Below are 24,483 nucleotides of genomic sequence, written 5' to 3'. Positions count from 1 at the left end.
AAACACTATTGGAATGAAACTAGAACCAAGTCATGAATTGTCAAGTTCTGTGTAAAATAATGATGTTGGAATTTTCAAATAGCTTCGTGAAATTGCATGACATGTATACACCTATTGTCAAAGTGATGAACTTTAGTACCTGCCTATCAGAAATATATCATTATCGGAATGATTATGTAATGAGTCAGTTCAGGTGAGGGAAGAGATGTAGCTTAACATCAAAATAAAAGCAAGAAAGATGACACATCTATAAAAAAAAGGTCAATTTTAAACTGTAACCAACGTTTATTTCCTGAATACTCAAAGTGACGCCATCTTTCTCCAGTTTCATTTCTTTCCATGCATTTCAAGCTCTCGGCTGTGCTGGGACAGAGTGTGAGGGGTTTTGTGTGGTCCCGTGGATTGTCCCCAATGGTTGCCCCGCTATGCCAATGAGCGGTTCCTGCTCTCCCTTGCACCTGCGTCGCATCTCGCTGCCTTCAGGAATTCGCTGAGGCCTGTAATCTGCTTTGTGAAGCCAATGAGAGCACGGTTGACTGAAACTTTCCAACCGCCAGCACCACACACACACACACACACACACACACACACACACACACACACACACACACACACACACACACACACACACACACACACACACACACACACACACACACACACACACACACACACACACACACACACACACACACACACACACACACACACACACACACACACACACACACACACACACACATACACACACATACACACACATACACACACACACACAGGGCCCCGTTCAATGCATGGGGAGTCAGCATGGGGCAGTGCTCCAAGACCAGGCCCAGCCAAATTCCAGCAGAGCTGCTCACAATCACCTCTACCCAGGCTTCACAAGAGCGGAAGACCCGCTGCAGACGGCGGGCCAACTATAAAACGACAATAAATCACTAACATTACATAGAGACATCCAAAAATGTTCCTATAAATATCTTCTGTTGAACTTTTGTCTGTCAGTGTTGCTTGAATAATGGTATCTGGCTATATCAGTCCGTCATGCCGACGATGAAGAAAATGTATATTGACCGAAGCTTTATGTTCGGGCTTTAGTGATATTATATATTGAAATCTAATAGATTGTCAACTGACAATATGCAAACCCGAGTTGATGTCCAATATTCATGTCCATACCACGCGTCTTGTTGGGTCTCATGTGCTCTATTAGCACAGATTATTTTGGAATGCGCCCATCATGTGAATATCGTTCAAATCAGTGATATGTATGATTCAAACGGGTCTGGATCTAAACTACCTAAATGTTGTTATCAAATGTTTCCCAAGTCTTTATCAGTTGTCTTTCACATTTAGAGGATTCTATTTAGGGTGGAAAAACATCGCGCGCGCACACGAACACACACACACACACACACACACGGCACAAAACGTCGACTCTTGGAAGGGGCGGAGGATTAAGAGGCTGAAAAATTGTTAAACATGTCAACGTGTAATTGCACGATAAGGTCCTCGCGAGGAATTTATTGGCCCGGTTGCTATTTCTATTCCGCGCTAATCTGGTTTTAGCACATTCGGTTTTTGCAATCTGTCTCCATAATCTCCTGTGACAGAAAGGCAACCAATGGCAGCGAAGAGGTTTTTAGGAGCGAAAAGAAAATATGCGGAGGCGTGATAAAGTGATGCTAATTATCCACATTTAGGACACCGAGTGCAAGAGATCGGGGGTTTACTGGATGGCAAATACTAACGCGCGTTGGAGGCTTCCTGGTGCTGAATGTATCGGTGTCTACAAGATAAGAATACCGCGTGGTGGGGAAATTTAATGGTCAGGGGCCTCCGCTGCCCCTCTCTCTCTCTCTCACACACACACTTTTCACAAAGAATTGGGTAATTATTGTGGGTGAAGTTTTGTAGAACGTTTATTTTGGATTTGGAAACGGTCCATGGACTTGCTCCACTCTTTGTGCGCCTCTACGTTAGATGCACGATAAGACTCAAATCAAATGTAGTGAGGATTCCATTGTGTGTAGTAGGGTAGGTTAGAACAACATTTAAATCGATACATGTCATTTCTATCTGATGATGCTTTTAGAAACGCATTTTTACCTCTATTACGTTAAAGATTGGATTTCAGAGAACAACCCTTAGACAAGAGGAGTACAAATGTTGAGAATGAATAGTTTGATGACCCATGGTAGTTGAATAGAACAGTGGCCTATAGACTATTATTTTAATTTAAACTAGGGCTGGTTTAAGTGTGTTTTGTCAGAGTAACAATCCAGTTTGTACACCATATATAGGAATCCAATCTAAAATATCACTGTATAAGAAGTGGGATGTAGGATACACTAAAATAGTTTATAGACACTTTTAGATTTTCCAACTCTCAGACATAATTTTGAATGAACAGCTCGGTTTTGACCATAAGGCCAAATGTTACGGTTATATGCCTGGCTATTGACCTGTTATTAGCCTATAGAGCGCTGACGCGAATGGACTGAAGCGTGAAGGTCCCGAGATGACGATAGAAACGATAAAAGGCGATCTGAAATACTTTATTCGATAACTTGCCCACATTTCTATATAATATTTTGTTTCGGACCTGTGCGACTTGCTTCATGGCTGGCGAAGCTTGGGGAAACCGGACTGACGTCATGGTTCCGGACTTCCGGTGCGCAAATGTGAAAGTCTTTGCCTCTGACCCCGGGGTTAGTTCTTCTGATCCTCTAATCCTTGTCCACCTTACACAAAACACTCTCCACTACTCCGCTCAGTAACACTAATCCCCCATGACAACCAAACAGGCACTGTGCGATGGTGTCTTGACTGCACACTGATTCAATCATCAACTTCAGTCATGCGTTTGCAAAATTAAATAAAAGGAGTACGCACGGAGTAAATGAAGATATACACACCGATTATTGATCAGTTACTCCGCTCTAATCGATTGTTAACTTGTTATGTCTATCCCCTTAAAACTTCACACTTCATTGCCGAGGTAGGCCTGTAGGCCAGGATATGTCAATGGCACACCAGGTCTCCAGACAGATTTAGCTGAAGCTGAAAGGATTTTTTTCCCCACGTGCTCCTTTACAGCGTCTCTGGTATATACCGCGAAGCAGTGAGCAAGGATACATTGAGAATGTTAATTAAATGACCAATGAATAATTGTATATTCTTTGTATCTGACTCCATTCACATCATTGCATTTGGATTAGTTTGGGTCCAAGATCCCCGTCTCTAAAGAAAGCATCCTTGACAAAATAAGCATCTTTACTTCTCATTTGTAATCCTACCACTTTTCAATGACTTTACTTTATTGGACCGCGAACAAAAATCATTGATTCTTCCAGTTTGTGTCTGTCATCTCCATCAAAATTGCAGCAAGTGCTGGACAAGTTTGAATAACCACGCTTTCTGAAATTTCAATGTAAATGTATGAAATAAATTGAGAGCAGAGAATATTCCCTCATTTCGTTTATTCCCTCATTTGAATATTATAGTTTATGAGATTCTTTTAGACCAATCAATACACGTATTTTTGTACTTTCTTGAAAATGATAATTATGTCCATGAAAAATAAAATCTTTACGCACATTACGAGATGTGGAAATGACTGAAATATAGTTAACGTATGAGTATAATGACAAACATGAAACAGGGAATGTGAAAAAAAAATGGTTCATAGTTATATTGCAATGATCAAGAAATAACCAGAACGCACATGTCAAATCATCACAATTGGTCCACAATTAAGTTGACATTATTAGGCAAATTATATGGGATCTTAGAAGAGCATAAACAGACAGTCAAATAACTTATTTTAAAAGGGGTGATTCTGTCATCAGTAGGCCGAACTAGTGTTGACCGATGGCGTGAGCGTCTTCCTGTTGGTCAAAAAAGATGTCACCGGACAGATAATCAAAACAAGCCCGTTCAAAAAAATAAAATCAAAACATTAAGTCGACCGAGACGAAGTTCCTCCCACGAGACATTAGACAAGTCAACAGGTGTTGTGACTCGAGCCTGTCTTGTTCCCTTCCTCGCGACTACCACAACGTCGTCCTTTTCTTTAGGTACTAAAACGAAAGATATATGATATATTATTAAATTACATTCAAAGAGCATCTGATATATATTTTACAGCTATTTGATTAATCAGTCATATTAATAACAATAGCATAATGCTAGTAATGACATGCTAATAATTATGATATCCTACATTATATGTATATACATAAAAAATGCATGAGCATTAAAACGCTAGTGGGCCTATCTTAATTCAGTAGTGAAAACCAGTTATCGCATATTCGAGCATATTTATTCCAAACATGCTGAATCCTGATATGATACATGATATTATCATTAAAGCTATTGCTGCTGCACTTCCAACTAAATTAATGTATAGGCCTATAACCCTGTCTGATGTCCTGTCTCGTGCTTAAACCGAGCATCAAACCGTCATGGTTGTGTGACAAGTAATTACGTCCACCATTACTGATTCATCCTTATTTACGCATATTTGCCATATGTAATGCACTCGATTTCAGTCACTATACGTTTTAACCCGATGTTGGTTTAGACAGACAACCAATTAGAGCCAGCATCTCGTAGATATTTTGTTATATAACATGTAAATCTTCCATGAATTATATAAATATGAATTAGCCTTAACATTGTTAACTCAAACTGTGTCAAGTAGAAAACCTATACAATCCAAAGTAACGAAACTAACACGTTTTTCCATAACCAGTGAAACATCTGGGAAATTTATTTAACTCAACGCAAAATTGTTTTCTTTCCTGGCAGAATTGCATTTAGTAAATTATTTACAGTTGCTTATCAATCTCATCTAGTATTTATTCACAATTTACATGTTTTTTTTTACAACAACAAATGGTTCAGATACAGCAACCCACGTGTTTACAAACAAGAAAACGTGAAATGAATGGAAATCTTGTAAACTTTTAAAAACATTTTCCACATTCATTCTAATCACACGGTTATCTCATTTAAATGTCCTTATTAACTGTTATGTTTCCACAAAAAATGTAAATACTTCACAACCTAAATCGTCTCAAATCTTGGCATCCCCATCAGTTAGAAAGCAAGTAAACTCAAATGAGCAATTAGGCCTACTACTACTTTCATAAACCTGGACAGACAATACCCCACTGAAAAAGTTCATTTTGTCTAATGTATTCTTATTGTTTTTTTGTTAAATTAAGATATTCGCCTTCAATGTACAATAACCAATAGCCTGTACAAAGAGATAGCAACATTCTAAAAGAGGTAAATATTTGGTTATGTGATTTTGTTGCGCTATCGCACAGTCATGTTTTTTTCTCTCTCTCTCTTTTTCTAAATATGTGTCAATGGAACAGTTCCGTTTACCCCTGTCGTGGAGCTCTGGTAGTGCTGCGGTAGCGCGTGAAGTCTACTTTGAACGGACGGGTCACCTGCAGCTTCCCCCGTCGGTAAATACATGCTTATCATGTCCCTCAAGTCCCCGGGACACGGGGCGCGCGAGTGAGTAGAGACTGGAGGGCTCACACTCGGTTCTGATTTCACCAGAGAGCCCAGCGTGCCCATCGACCCGGACGAGGCGACACCAGAGCTCTGGTGCTGCGTGTAGGTGATCCCGCCGTAGCCGGACGGAGAGGCGCTCATGTAGCTTTGAGAGTTCGAGATGGGGCTGTACTGGAGGGCCGACATGTCGTAGCGGTGCATGGGCTGGGGGTTGTGCGGGTGGTGGTGGTGTGAGTGGTGGTGGTGCCCGCTGCCCGGGTGCTGGCTGTAGGCGAGCTGAGCCTCCTGCATCATGGCCGCGGCCGCCGCAGCTGCAGCCACCTGCCCCGAGTACGCACCGTTCGCCCAGCCATTCATGTGCGCGTAGTTGGCGGCAGATGCACCACCGTGACCCCCGGGACTGTCTAACCTCTGTCCGACCCCAGGGCTCATCCCTAGACCGACACCCCCACCCCCTGTCCCGGTAAGCAGCCCACCGGCCAAAGAGTATTTGTCCTTTTTTAACAGTGTCTTGGTCTTCCGTCTCGGTCTGTATTTATAATCCGGATGCTCCTTCATGTGCATAGCTCGTAGCCGCTTCGCCTCGTCGATGAAGGGTCTCTTCTCCGCCTCGGACATCACCTTCCACTCGGCGCCGAGCCGCTTGCTGATCTCGGAGTTGTGCATTTTGGGGTTCTCCTGAGCCATCTTCCGCCGTTGGCCCCGGGACCAAACCATGAAGGCATTCATCGGTCTCTTTACGCGGTCTTGGTTGACTTTGTTCCCATTGCTTGATCCTCCCGTGTGCCCCGAATTCGTGTTTGTTTGGGGCACTGGGGAGTGTAGGTCAGTCTCCATCATCATACTATACATTCACCTGGTGTTAACTTTTTCAACCAATACACGGAAACATTCAGTCACGGCACCTCCACACTGCTGGCACACACAGTCACTTGCGCAAATCAACCCTCCCGGAAAAAATCAATAAAAAAATGGAACGAAGAAATACAATCCAAAATTAAAGGTACTTCGATAAACTTTTCCTTCCTTCTCTGTATTAGTCGTTTTCTCCTCTTGTTTTTTTCCACAACCAGCTCGATGAAAAGCGTGTCTTTGAGCTACTTTCTGTGCCTATAGTCGTAAAGTTACCGAGCTTAACCATATGATGCGCGTTGACAGCGACTAAATGAGGTGGTGGTGGCCAATGGCGCTTTAGGAAAGGCGTGATTTGCATGCAGTCCCGCGGTCAGGTGACATAGGAGGGCTAGAGCTACTCACCCGCAAGTAGTGGGTTACCTCCAACTCCCATAAGGGAACGTAAATAATAATAACCTACTTTGACAAGTTTGGTTATTTTACAAAGATAATGTCCGTGATGATAATGCATAGGGAAAGGGACAGATTTAGACCAAAATTCAGATGCCCGCGGTCTACAGTGTGACCCCCCTTTCCAAAACAAAGCATATGTCGAGAATAGCATTGATTGGTTATACAAAAATGAATGTAGGCTAGGTCTACATATGCATTTCATAGCCAGGTGATTACATAATTATAATTGGTAGCCTGTCTATCTATATTCATGACATGGAAATAATATTGAACTCGTTCTATTGAAAGATGTTGTTTTAAAGCAATTCTAATCATTTTGGAATCAGCACAATATTGCACTGAAATAGGATAATTCCCATTGCCCATAAAAACTCAGGACAAGAAAAAGGCACAATAAAACACGAGAAGATACAAAAATAAACACAACCCCTTCTTCGAGAAATCAACACAACATCTAAATGTGGTTTCATTTGGATTTCTCTGTGATAATTTGCTTGGGGTATCTGCAAATAAGAGAAAATATAGGCCTAGTCCCATTATCAGCAGCCTATTTGGAGCCACAGGTGTTTTCCTGTTGTGCCGGTTGCTAAGAAACAGGTGACTGACGCCCAGAGCACGTGCCAGCCAAACCCTTTTGTCTAAAAGCGGTGGAGGGGGGATTGCTACAATTGACATTGTGCTAGAACCACATGGGAGTTACCCATGATGAGAGAAAGCAATATAGTATTTCTCCTGGATGTACTATTCTGTGGGAGACATTTCTCCCCCTGCAATCTCTGGGCGTATATAGGCCAAGCAGGGTAAATACAGATACATTACAACATACAATTCTGAGTGACCTGCCTCATGATTTTACCTAACAAATAGCTTCAATAAACAAAACAAGACTTAAAACTACGACGTCACTTTACATTTCAGAGATATTTTGTATTATGCGAATTTATTTTTAAAATAGTTTTTTATTTATTTTTACAATACAAAGCATGTACATACAAAATACACACAAACCTCAACGACATCACACCTGCTCATACCCACCTGTTCTCAACTCTATTTTCTGTGCGTGCACTACTCTCTGCCACATGTCCTCAAATTGCACCATTTTGTTCCTCTCCGTCGCCCACGCTATTTCAATATTTAGATAATGAAGCATATGATTATTTTCCCATTGTCTTAAAGATGGAGGATTGGTTATTTACAGTTTTTAAATATACTTTTTATTTTAAAGATAATTAACGAGAAGAGTTGTCCAACCCATCCTGTATCTCACTGCATCCTCATATGACATGTCTTCAAATATGCAGACAGGCGGATTAAAAGTAAATGTACATTGTAATTGTGGATTATGTCGATTCAAATTCAGCTAATTTCATTAAGGCTATATCATTTGTTTTTGTCTTTCCATAGCCCCATAGCAAAGTCTGTCTACAGTCTATTCAAGGGTTGGCAGTCCACCAAACCAATTCCACATCAATCAATTAATTAATGACAGAAACTCAACCAGTTATCTAATATTTTACACAAAAAAATATGCTTGTGAATTGTATAACCTATTCAACGTAAAACATTAATGCACAATTAATTATCTAAAATAGTTTTTTCGAACCAGGCCTTGAGTGGCTATTCAGAAATTATTCACAAATTCACAAGGGCGAATGATTGCAAAACAAGTATAGAGTCCTATTGGCCAATACCTTGCTGTATCAATACGTTTTAATTATCTTTGCCAAACAGAGAAGGTCACAATTGACACCGAGTATGAAGGAACATCTTCAGGAGAAAGGCTCGGATCTATAGTGGCAGAGCTTGATCGCCGTCTACTGGAGACTCAATTCGGCGGGTGCGCACATTCCATGAACGCGCGTCGTGGTGCTGAAAGACAGCGCTCGCAGAACTGAAACACACAGTAGGCTACCGCACTGCACTCGCTCTCAGTGGTCTCTCTCACACGCAGGCTACTTATAGGCCTGAAACAAACACACACCAAAAAGCAGGCTATTTAGTGAGTAATGAATGTTTTATTTTTTATACACTGAGACAGACCTATATGAAAAATAACGAAATACAAACTCAAATCGAAACACACATTTTTATATTAAAGCCCTTGAAACACAGTGCCAGAGTTTTTAAATAATGAAGCTGATACGTCCAAAACATTATTCGTAATTTGACGAATTCTGTAACGCGGTTGATAGTGGCAGTATCTGCATATTTACATTCTAGATGTAGCTCAGGTCTAAATAGAAAATTCATGATTTATCAAAGTGACAATTTTTCAGGTGCGATTCACTGACTATTTGCTTATCCATCCCCGTGTCAACCTGACATTCAGCATTGTAAGCTTGGGTAAATTACATGTTATCTAAGGAGATGTCAAATATACGTTGCAATGAATAGGCAGGCCTCCCTGCAACTGCCACGGCTAAGGCAATTTGACACTGTCAATTCCATGTCTACCAATGACAATAAATAGGTCGAATCAGGAATTAAATTTGAATTCACCTGACTGAATTGAAAACGGATTTGACCCAACCCTGCGACCATACATGATGCTTGCTGTCAGTACACACTATCATAGACATAGTTAAAATAATATTTACAAGAATCATTTACATTATAGTAATTTAGCAGACGCTCGTACCCAGAGCAATTAGGTTTAAGTACCTTGCTCAAGGGCACGTTTAGAGATTTTTTACCTAATCGCTCTGGGATTCGAACCAGCGACCTTGCGCTGGTCCAACGCTTAACCGCCACCTTAAATGAGCTTCCCATTAAATGTGCTTTCCTGCTATTGTTACTGTAAACATTGAACAATCGATCAAAAAACTAAAATAAAGCATACAAAATACAGATGCATTTTATACCCAATGATTATTATGATTATTGTGTTATTAATGGCTATTATTATTACGCTATTGTTATCATATTACTATGGCCTTCCAACACTTTTGAATAATGATTCAATGAATGATTTCTGTGCTTTTTATCGATTCAAATGCAAATGAAAAGGTCATGCTAATTAATGTTTGTGTTGCTGTTCGGGCTGAAAACACATCAGTTTGGTAAATCAGTTTCAAAGTATTTTCCAAGTATTTCCCCAAAATCAAAGTCTGTTAAAAAAAAAAATGTCTTTGGCATCAACATTTGGAATTAGACTGAGTAGGAAAAATCCTCATCATATTTCTGAATACTTTTCTTCTTCTGTCAGTATTTAACCATTGACAAGAGCTTGTTCCAAAACCTTCATCCGATGCTGCTAAAGTGCGGTCTCTCCGTTTCATCCCGTCCCTAAAGTGCACGTGGAGTGTCTCTTGAACTCGCGAGAATGCGCGGCTTTAAACGGTCAACATCTGTCAGGTGCCTCTGTCGCCTCTCAGCGAGTTTTGGGAAGATAATTGGCACGTCGGGGCGGATGTGGATAACAGGGGCGCATGCTACTATGTTGCGAGTTTTAGCCTACATCTGTGTGTTGCTCTATTCCGTCCTCCAACACAGCGCCCATCATGAACACCCACAACATAGGATAGAGCTAGAACATTTGCTATTCTTAGAACTTTACATGTATTAAAAAAATGTATTTCCATATTTAAAAAATGATCACGTTTCTATTTATTCGAGTTTTCTATGGATTTTAAACCGGTATTATGACGAACTTTATTGTTGGAATTTATCCTGTCTGGGCACTTATAGTATGTTATTACATTTATACATTATACACCCATTATGACTATAATACTCCAAGCAGCAAGGTACCCCCCCCCCCACACACACACTAATGATGCCATTATTTGTGGCGGTTTGTCTGTCATGAGGCGACTTCATTACTCATTATACATAACAGACTGGAGGAAATAAAGGTATCGTTTCAATGGGATCCAAGTCATGTGAATTCTAGCTCTATAGTCTCACTCTAAAGAATTTTTGAAAATATCCCCATATTTAAAAATATATATTTTAAAATAAATAAATAAAGAAATATAATTCAACTATTCATCAGTGTTCTTGATGGGCATGTCCAACACAAATTCACTCACACCCCATACTGACAGGACACGAGAAGAAAATAAAATAATTGAAATATCTAATGGACAATTCAAAATAGTTGTTTCTCTCGAAATTGAATTTCCGTGGGTATTCAAATCTATCTGACCGCTTTTCGTGTCTTCCTTCTTGGTTCCTTCCCTGCCGAAGGATGAATGAAAACAAATCACTGGTGTGAAGACAGCTGGGAGTTGGGGAGCTCGACGAGGGAGCCGGAGTACCAACTGTATACACCATCCTTTTCACCGTAAGAAACCAGCCGATTCATCCTATTCAGCTCTACTGTTAGGCTATACGTCTGTTTCGTCCCTGTTGGGAATTTGTACGATTTTATTATCATAACATAACCTCAGACTATATGGGTTACAGTCATCCTGTATTTTGTGACAGGAGATTATCCATAATCCGTAATGTTCAGGTTTGCAACTGCAAAAATACAAACGGATATTTCAGTAACCTTATATTAATGTACTTTTTACATGCTCTGAGAATATCAAGAGACAAATGTCTTGGAGCCTCTAGTCTTAACATTCTTGAGCTCCAATAACTGTTCTCTTGGTACCGTCTTCACTGGGTTTATGAATCAACAATTCCACCTTCTCCTCTATAGGGTTTCCTCTTTGTTGATAAGTGTTTGCTTACTCTTTGTTGATAAGTGTTTGCTTACTCTTTGTTGATAAGTGTTTATTTCTTGTTGTTGACATTTACAACCCCTGGCAGGTGATGGCAGTTAGCTTTGACATGTCTGCAATCTGTTTTTAAATATGTCCCGTTGTGAAAATGACAGTCATATGCTATTTCCTTGGGGGCTAAAAGTCTCACATGTCTCTATCGCATTCTGAACTGAAGCAGACTGAACTGAAGCAGACTGAACTGAAGCAGACTGAACTGAAGCAGACTGAATGTGTATCCCATTATCCATAGACATTTATAGAGTCCTATTTCATTCACCTAATTTAGCCTTGTTTGGTCCACACAGGCCCATGGCATTTGTCTATTTCACACAGGAGACAGGAGATATAGAAATATAACCAATAGACGTTTATCTCAGTCCTTCAAGGCACTTCAGTGAGCTCACAGTCCACTCACTGAAGTACCTTTTACCCATCATGCCTCATGTTGAAGGGATAGTTTCACTTCAGACTACACACAATGAGAGGTTGTGCTTGACACAATTTGAAATTCGAATGAATCATCACTTTATAATATGGCCAATTCCTTTTAGACAATTTATAGGATGGACTGCTCCAACGGAGTTGGTGACATTGGCATTCTCTGGTTTCAAAGCCTTTTCTCATGCCTCCGGGCCTATTTACAGGTACCAGTATGAGTCTTTAGTTTGAGTACATCTTTGAGTACCGTTAATGTCGTGCTGAAGAGCATTGATCATAATACTCATATTTCCATGTAATCTTAATTTAGCCAGGTTAGACTCCCTGAGAGAAAATACATTTTCATCAGAGAGCTGGTCCATGTAGGCTAAAGCACACAGTTCTGCTTTTATGTCTGTCGCTCCACTTTCCCGTCTCGATCAAGGCCTGCGTTGTCGCTGTTCAGAGTACTCAGTGTAATGGTCCCCCATGAAGCGCCTATCTACTGCTTTGTTGCTAAGAGGCAGGGCATTTGGGGTCAGGCGTGGAGGCATCTAGAAAAGAGGGAGACAAACGCGTAAAAGCAGGAGTGGCCTGTTCCGTCCCCAACCATATTCAGACACATCAACCCTCACGAGCCCCCTCTAAAAGCCATTGAACAAATGGTGTTCAAGGGCACCGTAAATCAAACAGGGGAGCAGCCCCTGCTATTAGGGTCAAAGAAAAAAAGCCACAGTTGAACCTACTGCTAAAGGTTCCTCTCCGTGGTATTATCAATATGTGTCAATATATGTAGTATGGAACAAATAGAAAATACACAGCTGTAGCAACACCACGTTTCACTGTTAACCCAACATGGTGAAGTTACTGCAAGTGAAGAACACCTAGAAATCCACTCGATTCTGAGACCTGTTGTAGACTTGGATTCATCAAATGTTTCCAAGTCTACAACAGGACACTTAAAAAAATGTGAAGGGTCATTCTATTAAGTGTATTTCTATGTTCCGAGAGTGATGCCTATTGAGCCCTAACATGGAGCAGCAGCCACCCCCACCCCCAGCTCTCATTGGAGGATCAAAGCACCCTGGATAGATAAGCACACGGGGATGTTCACAGCTCTCTTCTGCCTCTCTGGCTTCACCCCCCCTGTTAGCTGTGGAATCTCTAAGCCCACAGCCTTTCTCTCCCCTGTCTCTCCCCTGTCTCTCCCCTGTGTTGTAGCATCAGCTGAAGCTCCTAGAAACAACATGTTAGCGCCCGGCAGGGGCTAATGGCATCAAAGGCCGTTTTCGCAGAGCAGTTTGTGTAAGCTTGCTGTCGCAGCAGATGTCAGCTCCTGCTGGATTTAAGAGCATTGACAGGGCTGAGAGTGAGAACATGTAGGCCCGTAGCCAGAAGACATGTTGTTGTCATGGACACGGCTCTCTAATTTTTAACATGTGTTTTATAGGTTTAATTCAATTCTTGCCAACACTTAATATGAAGTTTCCTTCTTATTGTGCTCGGTTACTGTATAGAGCTACACTACACATATACAGTGCATTCAGAAAGTATTCAGACCTCTTAACTTTTTCAACATTTTGTTACGTTACGGCCTTATTCTAAAATGTATTAAATCGTTTTTTCCCCTCATCAATCTACACACAATAACCCATCTTTTTTGAAAATGTATAACAAATTAAAAAAGTAAATGTTGTATTTACATAACTATTCAGACCCTTTACTCATTACTTTGTTGAAGCACATTTGGCAGCGATTACAGCCTCGATTTTTCTTGGGTATGACACTACAAGCGTGGCACAACTGTATTTGGGGAGTTTCTCCAATTCTTCTCTGCAGATCCTCTCAAGCTCTGTCAGGTTGGATGGGGAGTTTTGCTGCACAGCTATTTTCAAGTCTCTCCAAAGATGTTTGATCGGCTTCAAGTCCAGGCTTCTGGCTGGGACACTCAAGGTCATTCAGAGACTTGTCCCGAAGCCACTCCTGTGTTGCCTTGGCTGTGTGCTTAGGGTCGTAGTCCTGTTGGAAGGTGAACCTTCACCCCAGTCTGAGCAGGTTTTCATCAACGATATCTCTGCACTTTGCTCCATTCTTCTTTCCCTTGATCCTGATTAGTCTCCCAGTCCCTTCCGCTGAAAAACATCCACAGCATGATGCTTCCACCACCATGCTTCACCGTAGGGATGGTGCCAGGTTTCCTCCGGACATGGTGCTTGGCATTCAGGCCAAAGAGTTCAATCTTGGTTTCATCACACCAGAGAATCTTGTTTCTTATGGTCTGAGTCTTTTAGGTGCCTATTGGCAAACTCCAAGCGGACTGTCATGTGCCTTTTACCGAGGAGTGGCTTCCGTCTGGCCACTCTACCATAAAGGCCTGATTGGTGGAGTGCTGCAAAGATGTTTGTTCTTCTGGAAGGTTCTCCCATCTCCACAGAGGAACTCTCGAGCTCTGTAAAAGTGACAAATAGGGTTCTTGGTAACCTCCCTGACCAAGGCCCTTCTCCCCCGATTGCTCAGTTTGGCTCTAGGATAGTCTTGGTGGTTCCAAATTTATTCTATTTAAGAATGATTGGGCCGCTGTGTTCTTGGGGACCTTCAATGCTGCAGAACCCTTTCTCGGATCTGTGCCTCGACACAATCCTGTCTCGGAACTCTATGGACAATTCCTTTGACCTCATGGCTTGGTTTTTGCTCTGACATGTACTGTCAACTGTGGGACCTTATATAGACAGGTGTGTGCCTTTCCAGATCATGTCCAATCAATTGAATTTACCACAGGTGGACTCCAATCAAGTTGTAGAAACATCTCATGGATGCTTAATGGAAACAGGATACTCCTGAGCTCAATTTCGAGTCTCATAGCAAAGGGTCTGAATACTTCTGTAAGTAAGTTATTTCATTTTATTTTTATTTTTATACATTTGCAAAATTTAGAGATTCTTTGCTTTGTCGTTATGGGGCATTGTATGTAGATTGATGAGGAAAAAAATATAAGTTAATAAATTTTAGAATAAGTGTCACGTTCTGACCTTAGTTCCTTTGTGATGTCTTTGTTTTAGTATGGTCAGGGCGTGAGTTGGGCGGGCAGTCTATGTTCTTTTTTCTATGATTTGGTATTTCTGTATTTGGCCTGGTATGGTTCTCAATCAGAGGCAGCTGTCAATTGTTGTCCCTGATTGAGAACCATACTTAGGCAGCCTGTTTTCACCCTTGATTTGTGGGTGATTATATTTTCTGGTTAGTGTGACGGAGCTGTTTCGGTTGTGCTTTTTTTGTTTCTTTGTTTGAAAGTGTTCCGTTTAAATAAATAACATGAACATGTACCACGCTGCGCTCTGGTCCTCACCTTCTTCCACCGACAACTGTTACAATAAGGCTGTAACATAACAACATAACAAAATGTGGAAAACGTGGTCTGAAAGCTTTCCGAAAGCACAAATATTGTGGAATATGAATTTTGAAATACTGCCAAAGCTCATATGCATCAGGTTCACTGTCTGTCTGTCTGTCTGTCTGTCTGTCTGTCTGTCTGTCTGTCTGTCTGTCTGTCTGTCTGTCTGTCTGTCTGTCTGTCTGTCTGTCTGTCTGTCTGTCTGTCTGTCTGTCTGTCTGTCTGTCTGTCTGTCTGTCTGTCTGTCTGTCTGTCTGTCTGTCTGTCTGTCTGTCTGTCTGTCTGTCTGTCTGTCTGTCTGTCTGTCTGTCTGTCTGTCTGTCTGTCTGTCGTACTTTGGTAACGAATAATCCATACACTTTGCAGCACATAGGAATCTGAACAGATCAACACTTGACTGGTTCTACACCTGTTCTTGGACAAGGACCTTAAAAAGTCACTACATAGTGTTGAATGTGACTGTGGCACATTCTGAGTGTGAATTGAACTCCAAGTGATCTGGTCCATTCATGAAAAAGTTAGCTGTGTAAATAAGAGAAAAAAGTTTAACAAAGCACATCCCAAAAACTGTGTTTAACCACTGCAACAGTGGCTCCTGAATCTAGTACGGTCCACCAAAACAGAACAGAAGATGTTCTCTTCCTGACTCAAGGTCAACTCTCCATGTACCGTCAAAGTGCACGCAATGTATCTGAAAACATTGTTCATGACAAAAAGAAAATCCCAGTGCTTCGTTCTTCATGTTGAGCTTTCTGTCCTTGTTTATTGAACTCAATTTACAATAAGGTCAATGTCATTCTATGGCTCTTGAATGGTTTAGATAGATAGATAGATAGATAGATAGATAGATAAATAGATAGATAGATAGATAGATAGATAGATAGATAGATCATGTCATCTATGTAACTGAAGTTCTTGTTTATATACTGTTTAAGTACACCAGTATATTAATACAGTATATACACTGAATATACCGATATATACTGTATTTCCAACTCAACCTGTTTTGCAACCAATACACCGTACAATTTTCACCTAAGGGTTTCATATAATATAACTGAATTCTTAAATAGATATTGTACTATAGCAGGGGTACTCAACTCTGACCCTACGAGGTCCAGAGCCTGCTGGTTTTCTGTTCTACCTGATCCTTAATTGCACACACCTGGTGTCCCAGGTCTAAATCCCTAATTAGAGTGGAACAATTAAAAAATGCAGGGGAACTGGCTTCGAGGTCCAGAGTTGAGTTTAAGGGTACTATAGTATGGCCACTAGTCCTTTTAAAATGTATATTTATTCATGAGCTGTTATTTGACAGTCATCCATTAATACCATAGACGTACCCTGAGAGTTCAGAAAGATCCAGGCTTCAAAAGGAGCTTCAGGTGTTCTTTCTATAATAATCTGACACCATACCTTCAGAATGCACAGAGAGATTTAGTACAGATATGCTAGGGAGAGTGGGGTAAGTTGAGCCAAAGGGTTAGTTGAGGCACCCCTTGTTTCCAGGAAACCATACACAAAATGAATCATGTGACCAAATGTTTAGGAAGAGGTCATCATGTAATGGGGTCTATGAAGGAAGTACCTACATGGAAAAAGTCATAAGCAAGTTAGGTCCAACAACTCATTTTGATAAAGTCAAATTAATTTCTTGTGTTATAGGTTTCATGACTTTTGTATCTAAACCAAAGTAGATGGTTTTAAGATAGTTTTATACATCAGTTGGGGTCTCTATAAACTATAATATGAGGTCCTAAACCTAGAATGAATGTGCATCCTTGTAGCTGTGTGGGCTAATATAGTCAAATTGTTTGAGCCAATGGCCACCGTACCAGCACAAATCAGGATTATATTTGGTCAGCTTTATGCATAATATGCGTAGTATTTCTGCAATGTGTCATGCATATGTGTATACAAAAGTAAAACAAGCAAGGGTCTTGCCCCCTTGAGGTTCTTCAGAGAGCAGCCAAGGAATTGAGAGAAGGGAAGAAAAAGTCAGTTTGAGCAGCTGCAAGGGATGAACAAATAGACTGAATGACAGTGAAGAGTTGCATTGACAAAAAAATCCAATGAACATCTGCCTGTGTGAAAGAGAGGCTACACTAGAGTAGCAGAGGCACACACAGCCCTATCTGATGACATGGAGTCTGAGCTTGCCTAAACATAGCAAGAATTTTGCGGACCAGTTTCATGGCCTTAGTAGCCTCAGATGTAGAGAACTTGCCTGTGAATTGGCAGATGGAAATAACACCCCTGTCCCAGACAACTGGCCACAAAATGGAAAGGATAAGTGATATTGAACAGAGAGATCTATCTGAGAATGTAGGCATACATTTAAGATATACGATATACCTCATCCCCATTCCATGAATTAAACGTTGACCTACCAGCACCATCACCCACTGTCACAGGACATCATCACCCACTTACCCCTTGGCGGCTCACCTTACCCTATACCCGGATTAAGTTTTGCCAAGACATTTTTACATGAATTCTGATTATTTCCAGGGACACAACAACCTGAAATATATGTAGATATATTTGTTAGAAAGAATACTATATTTCCCTTGATAGAGTGATGCTAAATGTAAAAAATAGCTCATCTTTCCCCATACTCCCCTACAGAATATTCATTTTCCCCTCCAATTTTTACTAATTTTCTAATGTTGTTACAGAAGTGCTTTTTGAGGGGCTGTTAAGTATTGTCTCAGTCGTTCATCAATTAATCACTACACCTTCTTTGATTGATATGTAATGAATGTGAGGGCTTTTTAGCAGTTCACAGACATCACTTAGCGGAGCCCTGTTAATGGCACTGCCAGCTAGCTCTTTACATTTAATAACCCAGCATCTCCAAGCATATTTATAATTAGACCTCATGTCACTCATTACTCAAGTAATAGGCCGCGACCATAATGGGCAGAGAACGAAGCCCCAAACTAGGACCGAGAGTCTTTCTGTCGACGTCTCGTCACCCTGGGTCAGAGGCTATATTAAAAGCTCTTTGCACTCAGAGAGAGAAGGCATAATGGTTGCTATGTGCCAGTCTGGAGGGGAGAGAGAGAAAGTATCCCTGTTAACCACTTTGCTGCTTACATGCTTATTAGCTAATGCACTTTTGCGGCATCTATTAGTCCGACCACTGCTCGGCGGTTCGGTTCGCTCTCAGCGGGAGTGTGAGAGGAAAAATGGGGAACATGTACGGTCGGATTTCTCAGAGTCGTCTCAGGATAAATTGCCAGAAGGCCCAGTTTCGGAGAAAATATATTTATGTCATTATATATGGATATATGTCTTGGAAAACACAGTATGAATATGTCTGTCGTGAGAAACGCAACTGTTACTGCTATAGGAAAGTGATGTTTACTCCCTGACTGCAGTGCCATTCTCAGTTGAAAATCGTCGCCAGACTTATCTTAACTTAAGGAGCACCACAGACATCTCAAAGTTGAGTGTGAATCGCTCTCATCGCCAGTCAACACTACCTGTCTTACCAACCAGACCTGTGTCCATAAACACAAACCTAAACCCAAACCAACAACACTACCTGTCTTACCAACCAGACCTGTGTCCAGAAACACAAACCCAAACCAACAACACTACCTGTCTTACCAACCAGACCTGTGTCCAGAAACACAAACCCAAACCAACAACACTTCCTTTCTTACCAACCAGACCTGTGTCCAGAAACACAAACCCAAACCAACAACACTACCTGTCTTACCAACGAGACCTGTGTCCAGAAACACAAACCCAAACCAACAACACTGCCTGTCTTACCAACCAGACCTGTGTCTAGAAACACAAACCCAAACCAACAACACTACCTGTCTTACCAACCAGACCTGTGTCCAGAAACACAAACCCAAATCAACAACACTACCTGTCTTACCAACCAGACCTGTGTCCAGAAACACAAACCCAAACCCACAACACTACCCGTTTTACCAACCAGACCTGTGTCCAGAAACACAAACCCAAACCAACAACACTACCCGTCTTACCAACCAGACCTGTGTCCAGAAACACAAACCCAAACCAACAACACTACCCGTCTTACCAACCAGACCTGTGTCCAGAAACACAAACCCAAACCAACAACACTACCTGTCTTACCAACCAGACCTGTGTCCAGAAACACAAACCCAAACCAACAACACTACCCGTCTTACCAACCAGACCTGTGTCCAGAAACACAAACCCAAACCAACAACTCAACACTGCCTGTCTTACCAACCAGACCTGTGTCCAGAAACACAAACCCAAACCAACAACTCAACACTGCCTGTCTTACCAACCAGACCTGTGTCCAGAAACACAAACCCAAACCAACAACTCAACACTGCCTGTCTTACCAACCAGACCTGTGTCCATAAACACAAACCCAAACCAACAACTCAACACTGCCTGTCTTACCAACCAGACCTGTGTCCAGAAACACAAACCCAAACCAACAACTCAACACTGCCTGTCTTACCAACCAGACCTGTGTCCAGAAACACAAACCCAAACCAACAACTCAACACTGCCTGTCTTACCAACCAGACCTGTGTCCAGAAACACAAACCCAAACCAACAACTCAACACTGCCTGTGCTACCACACCTGTGCCCATTCACGCACACATTAAAAGCAAAACCCCCAACCAGAAACAGATACTCCAAAGGCCTCTCTTTGGTTGGCCCAGCGGCTACCACACATCTCCACGGCATCTGTCACTATGGTACATTATGGTACATTGAATTTCAATGAGGGACTCTTCACATCAAAGCTCTGCTTCCATTATGATATCATCTCCCGCATCGCACCGTAATGCTTATTAATTCTGCACCCCTTCTCACCAGGCCTGCACGGTACAAGCTACAAGCTAGAGAGAGAGAGAGAGAGACTGAGAGGGAGAGCTAGCGATAGGAGCGACGAAGCTCTGGCAGCCTAGCATTTAATTTAATTAGTCCAGCTGGGCTCTTTCCTTTCCCCTGGTATTGTCAGTAGCGCTCCGTACTCCGTAGCTAACACAATCACTGATTGCTTTTAGATAGGCAGAAATATGATTAGGGTTTTGGGGGGGGGCGGAGGGGTGGTGGTGGTGGTGGTAACAGGGGGACAGAGGACTGTATGGGTGAAGCCTTATTAGTTTCATTTGAAATCTGCAGATAAATAGGAAAGTTTTGATTTGTTGTGTAATGAGATTATGGTTATTAGGAGGAGGGCCCTGGCGAAGGCGACCCTGGCGAAGAGGGATTAAAGGATTATGAGCGATGATACACCACCGACAGGATTTATGTCAATCCCACTGCCCCCTTTCCCCCTCTACCCATGTCTCCCCAACCACAGCCACTTCCTCCCCAAACCATGCTATCATAATCCCACCTATATAACTCAAACCTACGGTAACTACAGAGTCAAAGAATACAGCAAAATTGGTGTGAGATTTAGAATCTCAATGGACACTGGGAGAAAGTGAACATACTACTCACAAGGGTAAATATGTCAGGGGTATGAACAGTGCTGACATTTAAACCCACACATTAAATGGGATTGAGAACATGTCTGTTCACTCAACCAAGGCCAATGAGTGTCTATTTGAACTATTCTTATTCATTTGAGACATAAAACAGGTTACAAAAAAGTGAAAAGTAGCAGAATTCAAACAAACAAAATCCCCCAATTCCAAACTGTTGCTGACTAGTGCTTTTTCCAGCCCTTCTGCCAGCCTGGCTATCTCAAAAGAGCTAAAACAGCTGACTATTAAATAGTCATTTAGCATGCCCAGCAGCTAGCAACAGCAGTGACAGCAGAGTCTGGTGACAGTGTCCAAAGCTGGTAATCTCATTTAACCCCCTCCTGACTGAGCTGCAAATTGGATCTGACGCGGTAACAACACAAATAAAAAGCTGCGTTTCCCCCTGACCTCCGCTTCCTCCTGGGGGGCCTGGGGGGCTGGGGCTCTGCTGGAGCTCTGTGTCTAACCCTGTCTCCCAGCCTAAATATTGGACCTGGGCACCTCTCCCTCTCTCCCTATATCCCCTGGGCCAAATTAGGGACCCAAACTCACCTTCATTTCTTTCTTTCTTTTTGCCCTCCTCCAATCCTCCTCTCCCCTTCACTCCATCGTGTTGGAGTGGATTTGAAGTCCCAGCCCCCCCGTCTATGTGGCGGCCGCTGTGGGCCCTTTCCTTTGGGTAAATAAAGGGCCTGGGAGGCTGGGGAGTGAGGTTGCAGGGGACTGGTGTATGTGTGCTTGCGTGTGTGTGTATTTTCATGGTGTTCCCTGTGGTGGGCCTCAGAGCGGAGCTCGCTGAGCAGGCCCAGCTGGGTGGCTCTCTTGCTATCGCCACTACAGACTCCTCTCATTCTAAATGAGGTCATCCTTCCAGCATTCTAAATGAGGTCATCCTTCCAGCCAAGACCTGCTGGTTTCAAAGCTCCTTCTTTTACACCTGCCCTTTCCTTCCCATCCTCACAACTCCTTTCTTTCTCACTGCACTCCTTTCTTTGTTCATGAGCGGCCCTTACTGCCTCTAAGATGCCTTCAGAAGCCGGGGAGGATGAAAGCATGCCCTCTGGTTGCCATTCTCATAATGTGACCTTTAAACTCATTTGGAAATCAAGATATGCCCTGATTCATCTTTAGGTTCTTTTTTTATCCAGATGATCAAAATGCATCTTTTGAAAAGAATATAGACTGAAGTAACATTTAGTAGAGTATTTATTATTGAAGCAAAATGGAAGAACAAGAGGCTCTTAGATATGCTTATAATAATATAGTTAGTTTCAGTTAACCAATAACTATTTTCATAAAATACAAGATTGATTAAATCATTGTATACATATTTTATAATTTGTTTCATTTTCAATCAAATCCTAGTTGGCTCCTAGCAGCCACTTCATGCAAGAAATCACTCTTTCTTTGAATCATTACAAATCAAATGGCAATAAATACTGCGAACACGAAGACTGGACTAACACAGAGCAGCTATAAGAATGTAGTACGTTATGGGTTTGTGATTTACCCATAGAAATATTACAGAGAAGGAATATTTACAGAGATATTCATCAAATACCGTTAACAATCACATACATATAGACCGGTAGAAAGGAGTCATTCCTCCTTGTTGAAAGCATGCACTTTTCCTAATCCAGAAGGACTACAGCAGCACCTAATCCAGAAGGTCTACAGCAGCACCTAATCCAGAAGGTCTACAGCAGCACCTAATCCAGAAGGACTACAGCAGCACCTAATCCAGAAGGACTACAGCAGCACCTAATCCAGAAGGCCTACAGCAGCACCTAATCCAGAAGGTCGACAGCAGCACCTAATCCAGAAGGACTACAGCAGCACCTAATCCAGAAGGCCTACAGCAGCACCTAATCCAGAAGGTCTACAGCAGCACCTAATCCAGAAGGACTACAGCAGCACCTAATCCAGAAGGACTACAACATCACCTAATCCAGAAGGTCTACAGCTGCACCTAATCCAGAAGGACTACAGCAGCACCTAATCCAGAAGGTCTACAGCAGCACCTAATCCAGAAGGACTACAGCAGCACCTAATCCAGAAGGCCTACAGCAGCACCTAATCCAGAAGGACTACAGCAGCACCTAATCCAGAAGGTCTACAGCAGCACCTAATCCAGAAGGTCTACAGCAGCACCTAATCCAGAAGGTCTACAGCAGCACCTAATCCAGAAGGTCTACAGCAGCACCTAATCCAGAAGGTCTACAGCAGCACCTAATCCAGAAGGACTACAGCAGCGCCTAATCCAGAAGGTCTACAGCAGCACCTAATCCAGAAGGTCTACAGCAGCACCTAATCCAGAAGGTCTACAGCAGCACCTAATCCAGAAGGTCTACAGCTGCACCTAATCCAGAAGGACTACAGCAGCACCTAATCCAGAAGATCTACAGCAGCACCTAATCCAGTGTCAGAGATCACTTGATTAACTTTGAAGACAGTCTCACTTAACCAAACCTGTCAAGACACGTCAAGACCTTGTCACACTCTCCCTGCTCATCCGACACACTCCAAATGACCCCCCCTCTCCTTACCCCCAAGGCTGTCAATTACCCCCCCCCCCCCAGAGGAAAGAAAAAACATATACCTGCTGCACTTTAGGTGGAAGAGGGGGGGGGGTCCTTTCCATGGTGCCCAGGAAATGAGGGAGAAGAGGAGGAGTGTGACATCCGCTCCTTGTCGTCATTCAGGTACTTCCAGGTACTTTCTGGTCGTCCATCACTTCTTCCCAGTAACCCTGGAGCCAGCCTGCCTTTCCTTATTTCTCCCATCTGCCTACCTGCATCCTTACCTGCCTCCCTCTCCTCAGAGTGCTTGCCTGCCTGCCTGTCTGCCTGCCTGCCCGCCCAACCCTGCTCACCTGGTTCTCGTCCCTGCATACCTGCTCTCCCGTCTCCACCCGCCTGCCTCGCTGGCTCTTGTCGCCAGCCTTCCATGCCTGCCTGTCTGCCTCGCTGACTCTCCTCCCCAGCCTTCCATGCCTGCCTGCCTCGCTAACTCTTCTCCACAGCCTTCCATGCCTGCCTGCCTCGCTAACTCGTCTCCCCAGCCTTCCATGCCTGCCTGCCTGCCTCGTTGCCTGAATCTCCTTCCCTGCTTCCCTAACCTGCCTGGCTCTCTGCTCCTCCACACTAGCCTGCCCCTGGCTCTCTGCTCCTCCACACTAACCTGCCTGGCTCTCTGCTCCTCCACACTAACCTGCCTGGCTCTCTGCTCCTCCACACTAACCTGCCCCTGGCTCTCTGTTCTGCTCCTCCACACTCGCCTGCCTCTGGCTCTCTGCTCTGCTCCTCCACACTCGCCTGCCTCTGGCTCTCTGCTCTGCTCCTCCACACTAACCTGTCCCTGGCTCTCTGTTCTGCTCCTCCACACTAGCCTGCCTCTGGCTCTCTGCTCTGCTCCTCCACACTAACCTGTCCCTGGCTCTCTGTTCTGCTCCTCCACACTAGCCTGCCCCTGGCTCTCTGCTCCTCCACACTAGCCTGCCCCTGGCTGTCTGCTCCTCCACACTAGCCTGCTCCTGGCCACCGGTGGATCCTCTTAGCCTGGTAGAGTGGTTCATTTAATTTGTCTGAATAATAGAGGTGTCTGGAGCTGAATGAT

At 42.8% G+C, this 24,483-nt stretch overlaps 1 protein-coding gene across 1 annotated transcript; it reads right to left on the bottom strand.

Moving 5' to 3' along the window:
* Nucleotides 1–3,630: 3,630 nt before the first annotated feature.
* On the bottom strand, nucleotides 3,631–6,686 carry LOC124010386 (transcription factor Sox-1a-like). The gene is made up of 2 exons (XM_046322783.1): nucleotides 5,398–6,686; nucleotides 3,631–4,082 (listed from the first exon to the last, which is right to left on the bottom strand). Exons 1-2 carry the CDS (start codon nucleotides 6,382–6,384, stop codon nucleotides 4,053–4,055), a joined length of 1,017 nt encoding a protein of 338 aa, XP_046178739.1. The 5' UTR covers nucleotides 6,385–6,686; the 3' UTR covers nucleotides 3,631–4,052.
* Nucleotides 6,687–24,483: the final 17,797 nt, after the last annotated feature.

Source organism: Oncorhynchus gorbuscha, linkage group LG23, assembly GCF_021184085.1.
Source record: "Oncorhynchus gorbuscha isolate QuinsamMale2020 ecotype Even-year linkage group LG23, OgorEven_v1.0, whole genome shotgun sequence".
NCBI lineage: Eukaryota > Metazoa > Chordata > Actinopteri > Salmoniformes > Salmonidae > Oncorhynchus > Oncorhynchus gorbuscha.
Note: the sequence above shows the minus strand (reverse complement) of the source record. Positions and strands in the feature narration are given on the sequence as shown.